General features: G+C 50.2%; 7 protein-coding genes across 7 annotated transcripts; 3 read left to right on the forward strand and 4 right to left on the reverse strand.

Annotated features, from left to right (window-relative positions):
• Positions 1 to 976: 976 nt before the first annotated feature.
• SNOG_01871 (hypothetical protein) lies at positions 977 to 3,700 on the forward strand (the record flags this gene model as incomplete). The annotated part of the gene is made up of 3 exons (XM_001792443.1): positions 977 to 1,910; positions 1,967 to 2,164; positions 2,214 to 3,700. The coding sequence occupies 3 exons, from the start codon at positions 977 to 979 to the stop codon at positions 3,359 to 3,361; spliced, it is 2,280 nt and encodes a 759-aa protein (XP_001792495.1). The 3' UTR covers positions 3,362 to 3,700.
• Positions 3,701 to 3,938: 238 nt separating this feature from the next.
• Positions 3,939 to 5,026, reverse strand: SNOG_01872 (hypothetical protein; the record flags this gene model as incomplete). Its single annotated transcript, XM_001792444.1, has 2 exons — positions 3,939 to 4,865; positions 4,925 to 5,026. 2 exons carry the CDS (start codon positions 5,024 to 5,026, stop codon positions 3,939 to 3,941), a joined length of 1,029 nt encoding a protein of 342 aa, XP_001792496.1.
• Positions 5,027 to 6,478: 1,452 nt separating this feature from the next.
• SNOG_01873 (hypothetical protein) lies at positions 6,479 to 7,085 on the forward strand (the record flags this gene model as incomplete). The annotated part of the gene is made up of 2 exons (XM_001792445.1): positions 6,479 to 6,532; positions 6,591 to 7,085. The coding sequence occupies 2 exons, from the start codon at positions 6,479 to 6,481 to the stop codon at positions 7,083 to 7,085; spliced, it is 549 nt and encodes a 182-aa protein (XP_001792497.1).
• A 923-nt stretch (positions 7,086 to 8,008) lies between these two features.
• SNOG_01874 (hypothetical protein) lies at positions 8,009 to 8,869 on the reverse strand (the record flags this gene model as incomplete). Its single annotated transcript, XM_001792446.1, has 2 exons — positions 8,009 to 8,727; positions 8,779 to 8,869. The coding sequence occupies 2 exons, from the start codon at positions 8,867 to 8,869 to the stop codon at positions 8,009 to 8,011; spliced, it is 810 nt and encodes a 269-aa protein (XP_001792498.1).
• Positions 8,870 to 10,034: 1,165 nt separating this feature from the next.
• SNOG_01875 (hypothetical protein) lies at positions 10,035 to 11,300 on the reverse strand (the record flags this gene model as incomplete). The annotated part of the gene is made up of 5 exons (XM_001792447.1): positions 10,035 to 10,282; positions 10,336 to 10,548; positions 10,634 to 10,785; positions 10,944 to 11,019; positions 11,069 to 11,300. The coding sequence occupies 5 exons, from the start codon at positions 11,298 to 11,300 to the stop codon at positions 10,035 to 10,037; spliced, it is 921 nt and encodes a 306-aa protein (XP_001792499.1).
• Positions 11,301 to 12,301: 1,001 nt separating this feature from the next.
• SNOG_01876 (hypothetical protein) lies at positions 12,302 to 13,620 on the forward strand (the record flags this gene model as incomplete). Its single annotated transcript, XM_001792448.1, has 5 exons — positions 12,302 to 12,356; positions 12,379 to 12,906; positions 13,015 to 13,125; positions 13,176 to 13,246; positions 13,297 to 13,620. The coding sequence occupies 5 exons, from the start codon at positions 12,302 to 12,304 to the stop codon at positions 13,618 to 13,620; spliced, it is 1,089 nt and encodes a 362-aa protein (XP_001792500.1).
• A 499-nt stretch (positions 13,621 to 14,119) lies between these two features.
• On the reverse strand, positions 14,120 to 14,774 carry SNOG_01877 (hypothetical protein; the record flags this gene model as incomplete). Its single annotated transcript, XM_001792449.1, has 2 exons — positions 14,120 to 14,479; positions 14,730 to 14,774. The coding sequence occupies 2 exons, from the start codon at positions 14,772 to 14,774 to the stop codon at positions 14,120 to 14,122; spliced, it is 405 nt and encodes a 134-aa protein (XP_001792501.1).
• Between the last annotated feature and the right edge of the window lie 1,134 nt (positions 14,775 to 15,908).

The following is a 15,908-nucleotide window of genomic DNA, read 5'->3' on the forward strand; positions in this document are numbered from 1 at the left end:
ATTTGCCATCTATTTCAAAAGCTAGCGATACTTTGTATAGCTTCAGGCTATCAGATGGGCTGCCTGCTGTTGTTACATCCTGATCGCTTTCTGTCCTGGTTGTGGGCCTGCAGTAGTTGGGCATAGAATGCGCGATATCAATCTAAGCCCAGCTATACTATGGCATATACTCATAGCGACTGAGAAGCGCGGCGATGCTTTCATGTTATACTAGGAGGATAACTACGGTCTATAATCCTGGCGTTGTGGTCAGAACGCGCGCGTACGTACGATATCACTTCAAATTGAAAAATTCCGGCAACACATATCAGTCACCATATGGGTTTGTAGAAAGATTGATGTGAAGGAGTGTAATCCTCATTGGTATGTTTTGCGAAAGTTGTTGGTGGCTGAGCATACAGCTAATGTAAGGACACCGCATGCAGTCGGGCACCCCGACGCCGACCCCATCGTCACCGCTCAGAACCTCACGTCAGCACAACCAACATGTCGGAGGATCAACTTCCGCGCTATCAAGCCCCGCGAAAGCCCTTGATTAGCAGCGGGCCAACCTCAGCCTCAGCCCTGTTCAGCTCGCGTGTGCGAATGTGCGCGTCTACCACCAAATCTTCGAAGCGCGTGTCGGACTCGCCCGAGCATGACGGTGGGGATGGGGTCCAAAACCGCCCCAAGGCATCCCATCGTTTTTTAGATGCCACTTCTTTATGACAATCGAGCTGTCGTATGAATTACCTTTTCCCATGCCGACAAATATTTTGGGATTTCCACAACCATCCATGGATCATTGATCGCAAGTCGCAAGCACCCGGCTACGCCATACTGCATCTGGAAAACTCCCCGCAAAGCTGTGTCTTTGCGACATCTCACTCAGCCGTCTTTCAGCATCACTCTTTGCTGGAAAGAGTCGCAAGAGTTTCCTTGCGCGTAGGCTTTCGCTGGCCTCCGAGACTCCCTTTGTGCTAGACAATTGAACCTAATGACGGAACGATCGCGAGCTAGCAACGCGCGCGATTTTGTTTATCAGACCTCGGGCCAAGCGGGTGAAGCTTCACGACAACACGCGCCGTACGGTAGCTATGATGGCGGCCACGATGCCAATGGCCATGTATCGGCGAACGGAATGCCAGAGGGAATGCATGATGCGGCTCTGAGGTACCAGGCATATGGCGTGCATGACCAACAACAAGTACCCGGACAGTTCACTGGCACTGGCTACGGGTACAACAACTCGATGCCACTGGGCTGGGACTGGACGAACTCGATTGACTTTTCAGACTTCACGGCCCAATACGAACCGCAAGGGGAGCTTGTTGAAGAGCTCCAACATCCCGTCACCGCGAACGACTTCAACATACCATTACCCTTTGCGACCACGGACGCGAATTTCGATCCGACCGCCCATGCTCCCGCGATCACGACACCAAATCCGCTCCTTACGCATCATACTATCTCACATGCGCCAGAAGCGCCACCTCAGAGACCTGTCGTCCAGACAGGCATGAAGAGGAAGGCCAATTCTGAGCCAGATTCCGCAGTGTCGCAAACCGCAAGCAATGCAACAGAGACACAGCATAACCCGTCGAAGCGTCAGAACAGGTCACGGCGATCATCATCCACGTCTTCGCCCTTGCCCGATGTCGCAGAATCGGCAGATGCTCGCCAGTCACCGGCAACACAGGCTTCGGTCGTGCAGCCGTCTTCCGAACCTGCACCACAAGTAGACACAGAGCCACGGAAGAAGGAGCAGAGTAAAGGCACAGGACCTCAGGGGCGGGTTATCGATGTCTCAAAACCACGACGAGTTGCGGAGTCGCCTGGAGGCATGGAATTGCTACCAGCAGGGAAAGTGTTCCCTATACAGATCGGATCTGAGCTGTTCAGATTGTCTGGCGCGTCCATAACTTCGGATGGTAAGCACGGTCAAACCTCCACGCTGGCACGAATCAGCAGACTGAGACTACTAGAGCACCCTCATACTTCTCGCATTTTTTCAGCGAACAGCTGCACAACAACGGTGGCCGCGCTGGCGACGTAAAGACGTTATACATCGATCGCGATCCTGATACTTTCCGAGAAATCGCACTGCATCTGCAAGGGTATCACATTACACCGAAAGACGGCGAGCAATTTGTGAAGCTATTTGCAGATGCGCAGTTCTACTCACGTAAGTTCCTAAATGTTCTCACACCATGCAATTTTGCTGACGACATCAGTACCGCGTCTTACCAAGCAGCTTTTCAAGACCGATATCTTCATTCGAATCGGTGGTACACCGTTTCAAATACCACGAGACCTGTTCTCCTCGCCGGGTGACAGCCCCAACTATTTCTCCCTAGGCTTTGCACAATTTCTCTCCACGCCCTCGGACACATTTCCTGGTCTCGACCGCAGCGCATTACTCCGTCCGCCCTCTATATCCCCTCCCTCAGCCCCTGGTCGAAGCGGCGAAACCTTCGCAGAACTGATCCGCATCCTCCAAGGCTACGCACCCGAGATCCGCAACGAAGTACATCGCTCACAACTCCTCCGTGATGCGCGCTACTTCCATCTCAAAGGTCTTGAGCAGAAATTAATACCGTGCGAGATATCGTACAATCTTAAGCGCCAGGAATCGGAGATTTTGATGCGCTTAGAGGATATCAGGCAATCTGGCGTTTCATTTGTACCTGACGAGTCACTCAGTGACTCAGAAAGCGTATCACCAAGTGCTGCACCGAGCATTTCATTTCCTTCCGCCCGCCCGGGTTTGGTATCATATGCAAGACCATATACAGACGATCACTCGCAGACCAACATCCTCGTTCTGGAAATCTCAAATGGAGAGTCGACAACCTTACACCTGTCACCATCGGCGCAAACTTCCACAACGATCAATCCACGGGCGACGTTTCACAACTCGACACTCGCTCGGATAACTTCCCTGTTCTCTGTTATTGCGAGTAAGATGGGTCTACCGGCTACCCAGCCACTTGGCCTAATGTACCTCCAGACAGGCAGCGGCGTGGCTGCTCAACCTGTCAGTCCAGCTAACTCCGGTGTCAGCGAGGGTCGTGTACGTGTCCGCCTCGATAAAGATTGTGCGTTCAGTCTCGACGGGGAGGCAGCGGAGATCAGCACTGATGAAACCTCCAGACGCGTTGGTGTTAGACGAGAAAGAGATGCGACATGGGTCTGGGGCGGTGCTCGAGACGGAGAAGAAACCGAATGGATCGTTAAGCGCGCTCATTGGCGTTTACGAGTCGAGCCCGTGGAGTTCGACGGGGAGACGAGGATGCAAGTCGTCCTTTGTGGCGTGAAGGTCGAGGTTTTTAGTGTGGAGAGGAGGAGGAATGTTAGCAGAGGGTTTTTAGGTAGCTCATAGCGCAGAGTCACCAGGTGCTGCGCGCGCTGCACCCCACGATCCTGAGCACCGGCCCTCGAGGCGTTGCAGGAACGAGGCTTTGCCAATCACGCCGAACAACTGGCCACCAGCAATTGTCACGGTGGTGGATGCATACATGAGCAGGGTTGATGCTATTGACAGTTTCGTGAAAGCTAGGCCGGGCAGTACAGCATCGGGAGAGAACTTATGGGGTTTTTGGGGTGAGGAAGGAATAGAGAAGGGGGAGGACGGCATACAGACCACATTCGTCATACATACTACACTTGAAAGCTCTATTCCGCACATCAGCATGCACAGGCAAATTACCATACAATTTCAGGCGGTGTTGAAACCGATGCAGCGTTTCAACGGGGCTACTTGCTGTTAAAAAACATAAAGATGTGCATTCCTCTATACTTTACATCCCAAGACTAACTAGACCCCAGCTCCGACACTCTGTTACAGTCTTTCCAATTTGTATAACTTGTCAAAGCGTGATACAATGCGCACGCATGGTTTGTACTTCCAAACACGACTATATCCGCCTTCTTTCCTAGTTTGCGCGCGACAACAAGTCTCATTTCCCGTCTGCATTCTTGTAGCATGGAAACCAACAACTGAATACTTCTTTGTTGGTAGTTTTCGCAACGGGCTCGGCCCTGCAGAATCGCCTCGGTTTTCCACCGTCGGTAAAGGGTCCGCGTCCGCTACCCTCCATTTCAGAATCCCATTCGAAGTGATTGACATTGGTTGTTCCCGGTGCATAAGCAAATTCCAACTTGGAGCCGAAAGGGCCTGTGCGTTTGACTTGCAGATCATGTGGCAAGCCTTTGATCTTGAACGTGGCTCCGTCGTTGGGTAATTTGAAATCTGCCACCTTTGTGTCTTTCTCGTCGAAGTTTGTTACCTTGGCGTCGGTGATGTACGAGTCTCCAGTCCGAATAAATTTGACGCTGCATTGGTATAGCTCCTTGAAGACTGTGCCAGAGAGTTTGTACTTGTTGTCCTTTTTGGTACCTTCGTACGGGGAACCGATCCTTCCTCCAACATGTGGTTTTTCCACCAGTTGAAACTGCTTCGCATCGTTACCGCAGTCAGGTGTCGGTAGACAGTACTGGACTTTGGATTGGTCCGCAGACGCAAGTCTTCTCTTGAAGTCCACACGGAAAAAGTCATCCCGGTCCGCGCCCGTGGCTCTGAGGTAGCCGCTCAGTCGTCCACCAAGAGACTGGTTTTCTTGGGGGGTCATGCATCGCAGACTGTTTGGAAGTCTACCCGGGGTGTTGAACAGCTCCTGTTTGGCACTTGCTGGTGGCCATTCATCGCATTCCCAGTTCCGTGCAAGTGGGTCACTGAACTTTTGACTAAACGGAAAGGCACCACAGACACTTGTACTTTGAGGATTGTCAACCCTGCACCCGGATTCGTGGCGATTCTTATTGTTCTCATTGTGACGACTCTTCCCAAGATATGTAATTTTATTGGCATCGGGATTGTTGCCTCCCTAGATGAATCATAAGTTTTCGTCATTAGGAGATTTGGTTGGGACTTCCATCAACATACCATACAATGGATATAGTAGCAGGCGTTGTTGCACGCAGATTCTGCCCCTGAACACTCTGGCTCCCAGGTTCCAAGATCTTTGGGCGCTCGTTTGTAGAACATTCTGTCACTTCGGCCGGGAGTAGTCCCTTCCCCGACTACAAAAGCCACCAAGAGAGAAGCTAAGATGAGAGACTGCATAGCTCGAAGATCGTGCTTAATGAATAATCTTCTCCGATTATTTGCTTGTTGGGGTTGGAGGCGACTTTGAAGCCAGTAGCACAACGGAATAAGTCTTTTGGGTCAAAGATGATCAAAACAGAAGACATAGCAAGGCAAACTCTTCGTAATCCGGACATATTTATATGTGGCATTGAAGAATGTTCCCCCATCATGTCTCAAGCCAGTGCCGCAGACCCACTTCACACTGCCAGCTGTGCAAGAGGCACAGAAACCTTCGACGGCAATTTTTAGACAACACATATGAGGCGTTTGCTCTATTCTGATGTCTGCCTTGAGAAACGTCGGTTCCCGAACTGGAGGTCACAAAGTTTCAATCAATGAGAATGCGGCATGGTCAGGCTTAGGATCGAAAGTACCCACCTTTCGCGGCGAAGTGACCAGTTACGTGTGCATAGCGTCAAACTTGTATGTCGAGGCGTATTCAGCCTGGAGAACGTCATGCGGCGAGGGACTGTGCCTCACCATCGATTCCTATAGAGCCCGATAGTCGCTCGTGGGATCGCTGCTTCCACGTCATAATGGTCCTTTGACCATTCGGATAGCAAAGCGCTATTGCGAATGTTTCAACTGCACTGAGTCGCTTGTAAACTATATCTTGTTGGACTACGCCTCCGACATACAGTTGTCTTGAAACAGGTCGGACCGAATGTGGAGATGAACACTTTTCTAACATCTAGCTTGCCGCGCAGCCCTGGCGAACTCGTGAGATAGAAGCAGAAGCTTTCAAGATTGTTTTTCGGGTCTTCCATTGGATGCATCAGAAATAGGCAGTCGTGAAGATAGCTTGCAGGGAGACTACGCGCCACGGCTTATTTGATGCGAAAGATATCATTCCGGGAGGATTTTTAGATACCTGTTTCTGGACAACATCGAGTGACCCTCTGCCTAGCCATGTCCAATGATTGTCTCGATCGACTATCTGAGAAGCTTCAGCCTGATCGCTAGCAGAGTGGCACAGCTGTATCCCACTCCGGACAGTAATACAGAGATGATGACGAGGGGCCGATATGCATTAGACAAGGTAACGTTGGCATGGTTTGCCGTGTCTCATACCTTGGCTTCCGATACTTGTAATTGACAACTGAATGTTTGCAATATCATCTCCGAACTGCAATGCGCGAAGGCTTCGGAGGCCGAGCTGGTATGTTCATCACATGTGTTCTGAATTTGTACACGCGGTTACGGTAGAGTGCTGGTGGGCGGAGCATGCATGCAAATTACGTCATATCTGGCGGCGCAGTTGGTCAGGCGTTCCTATCCTCGACCGGTTTGAATTGCCAACGACACTACACCTTGCACCTCACGCAGTAGCCATCATAATTACTCACAAACATGAACTCATCTCCTTTCGCTTTATTTGTTCTTGATAAGTCTATCGATAATGAGGTACGCTCTCGTGATTTACTATCTAATCTGACGTTAATACTCGTAGTACATAAACAAGACTCTCGAACGTGCACGCAGCTGGGATGCTGCCAATGAAGCAGATTGGGATCTCTGGCTCGCAACTAATTCTTACGAAGATATGCCGCGTGATCCACCAAACAGGAGACAGCCCGATGGCTCAGTCTTGCCTGCCGCGCATGGCACTGTGCCGCCTATTTCGAAATCATATGTTTCGCCATGGTACGGCAAGACCGTCGAAGACTGCGCGAGGTGGTTACAAGCGGCGCCTGACGATGTCGCATCGGACAAGCAACACTTTGCAGCCATGAACGAGTACTCAAGGGAAGACGATACAGTACTTTTGTGTCGCGTGAAGAAGACTGATGGGGAAGCCGGGTGGAAAGTGGATTATTATCCAGTTTGGACGGTACATGTGGCTATGGCTTTGCATACCCGTAATGGGACTTCATTCGAAGAGTCGTTTGGTGGATATCAGCGCAAGATGGAGGGTGAAGGAAAGCCCGACAGGAGTCAGGGTGGGCCATACTCGTAGGTTTGGGTTTGGATCAGTATATGGAGAAGGTCTTTCTGTTCTAGGAGTGTGGGAAAGGTCCTCATATAGATTGGTCCAGCCGTCGGACGGTCCTGGTCTATTCAGGCGATGATCTCGCAGATACTCCGCCCACGCATTATCCAAGCCACTAGTACGGACAGGGTCGAACCAATGTTGCCACCATCCCTTCTTGTGCGCCGACAAGCCCATCTCGCTCAGAAGTATATCGGTATATGTGATGGGCTCAAAGTTGATCGCATTCCCCGAATCGCCGTTAGATAGGTAACGTCTATGGCTGAAAGCCACTCACCTCGCAATACTCTTTTCCATATCTTCCCTTGACGGGTGTGTTATTAGTCCGTCGAAGTAAGCCACCGCACACATCGTCTACGCTTCGGCAGCGAAGAGCTTGTTGCCTGTATTCAAGTGGTTCAAGAAGAGAATGCTGTCATCTTGCATCGGCGCCATCTCTTGATATAGCCAGTACGTGATTGTGTTGATCTTGTTACGTGTGTGATCCGATGGCTCGGCGAGCATTAAGAATCTCAAGCAGATTTCTCCATCAGCATTCTGGACAAATTTCTCCAAGTACTTGCATACCTCGCTTGTCTTTTAGTTGATGGGCATAGGGAGTCCAAGTTCAACTAGCTGTTTGCTATCAAATTACTGAAGAGACGGTACCCAACCGGTGTCACACACAATCGTATCACACTCAATTTCTTGGCTGCCCTCCAGCCGGACAAGATTCCCATCCAGTGATTTAACCTGATCGTGATGTACGTGCACATCTAAAGCAACGGTGTCCCAGAAGTCGTCGTGATGGAGCAAATCGCCTGGGCTGTTCTGCCAGAAGAACCTGAAGAAGTCAATTTTAGATAAGCGAGTTTATCTGAGCTACGAACGCAGTCTCATATTCAAGCCGATCAAAGCTCTTTGGCGGTGTTTAGTCCATGGTAGTTGGCTTCTTCTCGGACATTTCGGTCTTGGTTTGAGGGAAGTTTCCTTACGAGCCATCGGCCTACCCAGCTTTGTTGCAGGAAATTCGTCCATCCATTTTCGCTATCGAATATTGATTGCCCGATCGAGGCCACAATACGCGTGTGTGCTGCATTCTCGGATGGCCCTTTGCCTCTGCCTGAAGCGAAGAAAGCATGTTCCCTACCGTTTGCTCTATTGACCCAGTGCACTACTTTTCCGCTCTTGGCACCCATATAAACAACATTAGCGGCAGATTTCCCAGCCAAAATCACTACTAGTCTCTTGATCTCAGAGTTCTCCATCATCTTGCTGTCTCCAAAACCTTCCGTGTGTACTATCGCCCCACCAAAGATTTCTTTACCTGGTAGTAGCCCATTAGCAACCATCAATTTTGTTGTCGCGAAAACTGCAGCTTCGACGCGGACGTTCCACGCATTGTTGACTTTCCTGACAGAATCAAGGTTGGCGTTAAAGACCATGCAGTCGCACAGACACCGTCCGCGCTCATCCTGCCAAGTGCAATACTCTTCCCGATAGCCAGTTGTGTATTTTGCACGGTAAAAAACCGTGACAGCATCGGCTTTGTGCGGACGCGTCATGGGTAGGTCTGAGAACTCCGATAGACCGTGTGTACACTGCGTCCAGAATCCATCATGCATTCTACCTAGCGATCATTAGTGGCTTGATTTGTTTTCCAATGTTTTCCTCAACTAACGACAATCGGAAAAGCCCATGATGTCGCCATATTTCTCGAGGATGACAAGATTTGCGTTTGGATGGGCATCGAGGAAGCGCTGTGCGGCCATGATTCTCGAGAGTCCTGCGACTCGGCCAAACCTAGGGGGAAAGGTGGACCGCAGAGGGTGAATCACCGGCTCCTACTATGATCAAATCGTAGCTGCTGGAAACCATCGCTCATGCGAGTGTCTCAGAGCGCTTCGTTGTATTTTGAGAAACTTCGGTAGCCTTTGGTAGCTTCGCTGGATTGGCCAGATGTGCTGTAGATCCTCTACAACTACATCAGCATCGTGCTTCGAAAGCTACAAGGACTAGTTTGGCAGTGGCCAGATTCTTGTCTGTTCTGCACATGCGCAGAGTAATCTGACAGTCTATAGGAGCGCACTAAGACGTTTATAAAGAAGCTTAAATATATTTAAAGCTATAAGATATCTCGCCTACTTTTGTGAAAGTTATTAAGTGTATCTAGGCTATCTCTTAGCCCTTCTCATTGGGTGAAGGGGGACAGGAATTTTGTCGAGGCATACTAGCGTGAATAAAGAGAGGGATAATCACGGCTTGCTTACTCACACCGCCTTTGGAGCCGTCGGAAGGTGCAACGATAGCAGGCCAATATGTCCCTCAATGCTTAAAGGAAACCTCACGAGGCGTTTCCATAGCTGACCTGCCCTTCTTGTCCTTTCAGACGACTGCATCACTTTGAGTTTTTTTCGCGTTCCTTAAGCGGCTGTGTCGCAATACGGCGCTTCATTATCCGACAAACCCTGGGCAACCCACCGGCCGTATACTGGTGTAACCTTATCTACGCGCCGAAGAGCGGGAATCAAAGTTGGGGAGATTGCGAGACGGGTTCCAATTACCAAGGGACATTTCAGGTCTCAACCTTACTGTCGCTGCAAAATATCTTTCACTGCTGGCTGGAAGATTATTGTGATCGCGGAAGCTTGACAACGTTTCGTAGGTCCTTTCTTTGTTAAGTTGATCAGATACTCGGTGCCCTCCATGGGACAAGAAATATTTGCTACCAACGTCAACCTCAACAACCAATTGTTTGCAGTCCGTTTGTCTTGCTCGAAACCAGTTGAGATCTTAAAAACGAAACCTTTTCAACCTCGCTTTTGTTTCAGAAGTGAGGAATTCGAACAAATTTTTGCACTCAAGAGGATCTACGAGCCAATATTCCCGAGAGATCATCCGTGCCTAGAAAACTATCCAACATACGCTCCTTCTCCTCTAGGGATTTTGCTTAGGGCGCAAAGTCTTAGGGTCTATCTCCCCTGTCGTCCAGAACGTATCTTTACCCTGAATCTGGAGATAGATTGCCTGCGCCAAAAAGGTGATACAATCAGCAATATCATTGTTCTTCTCGTTTCTCGTCCTGCGTGCATTGCAAGCTGCCCAACCATATACCTTTGGGCTACCGCTCGGCCCATCATGGATGGCCATGTCTCGCTTCTTGTTGACTGGGTCTGGAGGGCCCACTGTCGTACCGTGTCAGTGAAGGTACAGCACAAAAGGTTGGGTCACTACTTACAGCCGCCAACGGCGTGTATCAATTCATGCAGCAGAGTCTGTGCCAAGGGCTTGATGTCCTCAATCTTGTTATGCTTGCCGTCGAGACCGTCTTTGACGATGTCGGGGTAGCGGCGCAGGTCTCTATCGGTCCCAGCTGGTGGGCTCAGGCGCCGTGGGTGGAGGAAGATATGCGCCATGCCGGAGGTGTCGTATGCGTCGTTAGCCTTGTAGCCTGTATAGTCTTGTAAGTATGTACAAAATAGAATGTATCATGTATGCGATTTTTGCTGATCAGCCTCGAGCCATTTGTGACTTACCGAGAGTGGTATAGGATCCCTTCACGCCAGGTTTGTCCTTTGAGTTTCTTGCAACCCCAATAGGCATCATCTTGCCATTGGCTCTGCTGTAGTAGTCTCTGTCCTCCCAGTAACTTTTCGGGTCATCTTTGTGGTAACGGATGTGGTTCTCTCTGCAATATATCTGGACATTGAGAGTGGTTGAGCTACCAAGGGTGGCTACTGCACCTAGGGTCACTATTGAGGTCGCATCCTGTTAGTGAGAGCGCTACGATAAGCAAGATCCTGGGCGGGATACTTACGAGCCAAACCGGGTCGATCTAGTGGATACATTAGAGGATCATAGGCCGCGGCGAACACATCATCTTTGCCATTGATCTTGCCGGACACGAGAGCCGCAGCAGCAACTGAATCTTACGTCAGTAGATATTTGAAAGTGACGGCTGGATTGCATACCTCTCGCAACTTCTGCGACGTCCTTGATGGCGTTGTCAACATCTTGACTTTGTGTTCCTTGGTTGCAATTCATAACGATGATGCTCGACCGCGCAGTGGCCGCCAGCACGGACACCAAGTACGCTAGTCTGGAAACAGACAACATGCTGATGACTTGAAAGTATTCGGTGCGATAGAAAAGAAAGATGTGAAGTTTGTTTTCAAGTTCCGACAGCTCACTCGTCTTATACATGTCGCAGCATAGCTGAGAATGTCAAACTTGAGGAGCATTTCGGGCCACAGCGCCGTGACATTCGACAAGAATGCCTACGCTAACACTGTATCGCGAGCATAGACCATGATGAGTGATCGTTACCAGGATGTAAATGGATGCGGTACCTGATTCTGTGCAGCTAAATGAAACAGCGCAATACAAGGCCTCCAGCTCAGCCTCATACAAACCAATCATATGCTGGATCAGATTTCAGATTTCTTACGAACCCATATGCATCGTGTTCCACCAGGTTGGAAGTGTGAGATCTCGGGGTCCGAGATGTTGGGCGTAGTTCGATTGGCCCCGGGTGTGGTGGCTGCGCCACACTACGACTCAATCCGGTAAACCCAAATTACACAAACGTTAAGAAAAAATAAGCTCAGCCACGCATACGGTCCGATTACCAATATGGTACGGTAGGGCGAGAGCCAAACTTAGTATCTGTGTAAGGCGGGCACATCACCAATCTCAAGTCCCAACACAAGGGTACATGGTACCGAAACACGTGGAGAACAGTTCGTGAAGACATTGCACGCAGGGTGGCCTGATGCTTTCGGCGTTTTTGAGACACGTGAGTTGAGGTCTTGTCCAGTCGGCGGAAGTGCGCACCTCCACTAACATCAGGCCTACCGTGAGATGGAAAATTTTACTGCCTGTATCACGCTCATCATCCAACACCGGATTGGGGCGAAATGTCATGCTTCAAGGCGACTCCAACACGAACATCGGGGAGTTATCGCAAGGTTGACTCAGAGGCTATGCATAGGATCAAGTCGAACGACCAAAAAAAGACTTGATGACCAAGGAACGGTCTTTGACGAAGAGAGCACGGAGAATGATACTATAGTGTAAGATCGAACGGCAGTGCACTATGAGGTGACAGACGCTACGGTCTTCATAAGCTCATCATATCACCCTCATTCAGGAGTGCTCAATCAGTATCAATTCACCATTCTACATTGTCAAGCAAGATAGCCATCATGAGGACCTACAACCTCATCTTTGCTTCACTCTTGACTTCTTTCATCCCACAAGGTCTCGCCGCACTTGTCCCCAGTCCAGCTGCCCGAGCTCTCCTCCCAAGATCCGCAACCGACACAATGGTCTCTTCCTCATCGAGTCACGGTCAATGGCGAGATTAAACCTTCCCGCCGCAACCTCGAACTCGAAGCGAAGCGACAGGCCAAGCAGATCCCATTCGCGTTCTGCCCAGAATTTTTCAAGGAAGATCCAAAGCAGTGCTCCATGTGCGGTGGCGACTCTAAGGTGAAGGGCACTTGCAACAATCTGCTCGTATCTGGTGATCAGTCATTCTGCCCTGGCGGGAAGCCATGTCGCGGCTACTACTGCCAATGCTCTGATAACGGTGGCCCAGATAACAGTCCAAAGGTTACTATGACTTCGGTCGTTAATGGCGAGACTGGAACTGTTGTCTGGGAGCCGATGACACTTGACGAGTACAAGGGACTTCGAGCATCGACCACTGTTAGTCTGACAGAGACTGCTACGGCCAGTGGCGCAAACGGAGGGCTTGAGACTGTAGCTGCCGTCGTGTTCGCTGGCGGTGTCGCATGGTACCTTGCATGTAAGTACCGCCATGTAAGTGCTAGAATGACGAATATGCTGACGTTGATAGCTCAAAATGCGGCAGCAGCAGCTATTGTGTTTCAACCTCCTCCGCAGAAACCGGAAGGTTCAAGAGAGGATGACAACACATGCAAAAACAACGGAAACAAGCCAGACTGCGATGACTGCGGTGGCAACACTCCTTTGGGATTGTGTTCGAAAGGAGACAAGCAGAACTGTAAGTAGATCGTCCATGGGTGAAGTGACACCGAACTAACCCAAGTCAAGGCCCATGCGAGGAGCAAAACTGCCCCAAGGACGGCCCACCGAAATGCTCTGCGCAAGACTGCTCCGGAAGCGTAAGTACCTTTCCAAGCATTCCCCAAAAATATGCTAATATCCAGTCAAGAATGAAGGTTTGAAGTGCAACGCCAACGGCCAACTCAAAGGCTGCCAATGCTGTCCCGCGGAAGCCCCCACGTGCGACGCCGACGACTGCAAAGGCGACGACAAGGACAAGTGTCAAGCCGACAAATTCAAAGGCTGTGGCTGCGAAGCCCCTGAGTTCGACCGGCAGGAGCCCGAACCCGACGAGCCGTTTCCCGAAGTCCCCAGCTCGGACACGCTGCTGAAGCAGGCCAAGGAGTCGCTGGACAAAATCTGGGGCGGCGACAAGAGCAAGGTGCCAGGATATAAGAAGGAGGACACGGGCCCGTATTGTTTGTATGGGTGAGTTTTTTTTGCGAAGTCAATGGCTGGAGATGAGGACAATTACTGATATGCTAGCAGCGCTGCACCACGACAGGTTCGCGAACCAAAGGAATACTGCCAGTGCGGTGATAACCATGCAACTATGTGGTATGTAAAGCCGTCTGCGACAAATCCTTGCCCGTGGACACCAGAGGAGACGGGTTCGCTCATTACTTTCACAACACCGGCTGCAGCACCACCGCCTACTCCTACCCCGACGCCTCCTGCTGCACCACCGCCGCCGCCACCACCACCACCGGAGCCAAAGCCCTCTACAAAGCCTTGTGTCCAAGGGTGGTGTGGAGCGCCGTTTTGCTCGCCGCTTTGCAAACCGTAGATATGAGGTGGACAGGCGTAATTTCTCTCTTGTATTCGGATTTCCGCAAACTTAGCAAAAGATAAAACAGAGTAGAACTTGTATCAAAAAAGCGTTTTGTAGAGCAGACGTATGAGATGGCAGTGATCGAATAAGATTCTATATGCTACCGTGTCGCTGATGTGTCCTCTAACGTCTTTGCCACTTCGACATGATCAACCATAGCCTCTTCTTCTTCTCCTTCGTCCCCTGGAGGCGGAGTGACAGGGTTGATATTCAGTGACCCCGGTGAATCCATAGTCTCATAATACTCATATGCTGCGATGTCGCCATCTTCCGTGGGATCGAACTCGTGATGTGTCGAAGCATCATTGGTATGTTCCTCATTGTGCTCCTCGTCCCCGGTAAGCTCGAAGTCGGGCTCATAGTAATTAGGAGTTCCAGGCGATGGCATGCTCGCATAGAATTCTCGTGCTTCGGGATCGTCCTCCATTCCCCTCATGTCATACGGGTCGCTCCCCTTGCGCTTGCGAAGTATATATGATGGATAGATACTTCTGTCAAAGCAAGAAGGACATGGACGACATCCCATTGCCACTGCAGTCGAACACGGCCCGCAATGATAGCAATGTTCGCAATGCGGTCCTGTCTCTTTCACATTCGCACATTCGCAAGCCCTGCAGTCTTCGTAGCCGTCGGCGGATTCGACATGGTCGTGCTCAGAGTCCTAATGAGGTGATGAGTAGTGATCTCAGGTTAGTATTGAATTGGCTTACATTGTGGGTCAAATACTCGATGCCAGGTTCTAGCTTGAAGGCCATGTCTGACAGTCTTTTGGAACTTGTTTGTGTTTATCTGCTCGGGAACTGGTCGTAAGATTTCTTCCATGAATATGTGGCTACCGAGAATTTAATAAAGGCGCCGGAGCTAAGCAGTCAAATGGTAAGAATAGAGCTATGCCACTCAGAGAGGCGCAGCCACGGGTACGGGGCAAACGAAAATGTTGGTGGTGTGCCTGGCGCTAAGAGTGAAACATGTCTAAGATGGTATAGTGGAGGCAAACTCTCACAGCGTAGTCACTGGCATGTGACATCATCTCACTAGTAATGTTTCTGTGTATGTAATAGTGAAGGTGTGGACAGGGACAGAGGTGCATGAGGGCGCACGGTTGTCGGGACGATTTTAGTGCGATCGACAATTACCGTGCTCGTGCGCGTCGTGCCTGAATTCGGGTTGTGCCCCGCCGAACATTATTACGCGTCTTCACAACGCGACTTCAACGCGCCATAACTTAATAACTATAGCTCTATAAGTAGTTGCGTTAGGTTGAAGTAGAAAGGGATCGGTCGTAAAGCAGTCAGGCTGAGGAGTAAGCGCTCTGTTGCACCCCCTCGAAGGCTGCAGCTGCATATCAGCACTGCCCCTGTTGATTGGTAAGTCCCAAATCAAGGTAGTTAGCATACCTGACGCTGACTGCTCCACACAGAGAACGCATCAGCCAGCAAGCCTTGTGGATGCGAATTTGATTAGGCTCAGCTATCCGGCGGGGCGAACAACTGCTGTAGAGCATGATGAGAAGAGGCAATGGCAACATAGTCAGCTCTCAGTATTGCGCTGGACATCACTTGCGCAAACGTATTGTGGTGGTGAAGAAGGCGAGAAAGATATCTTGTGATGCTTCGTGATTTAGTAAGCGCAACTTACGCATCGTACTCACCTTGTAGTCTCTTCGGATAGACTGGAAACAAGGTATGCAATATCATCTCTCATGATCCATATTGAAGTGTCAAACACTCCAAGCACTTGAATCGTCGCAGCATCGGTATCATTCAAACATCCCGTCTCATCCACGCATCTCTCCTTCAAAAGACAAATGCAAGTGTATCCTCAATCGATCATATTACAACACCCTGTCGCCTACCCACTCTGATCCAAACCATAATGGTATATCCCCT

This window comes from Parastagonospora nodorum, assembly GCF_000146915.1.
Source record: "Parastagonospora nodorum SN15 chromosome Unknown scaffold_3, whole genome shotgun sequence".
Lineage (NCBI taxonomy): Eukaryota > Fungi > Ascomycota > Dothideomycetes > Pleosporales > Phaeosphaeriaceae > Parastagonospora > Parastagonospora nodorum.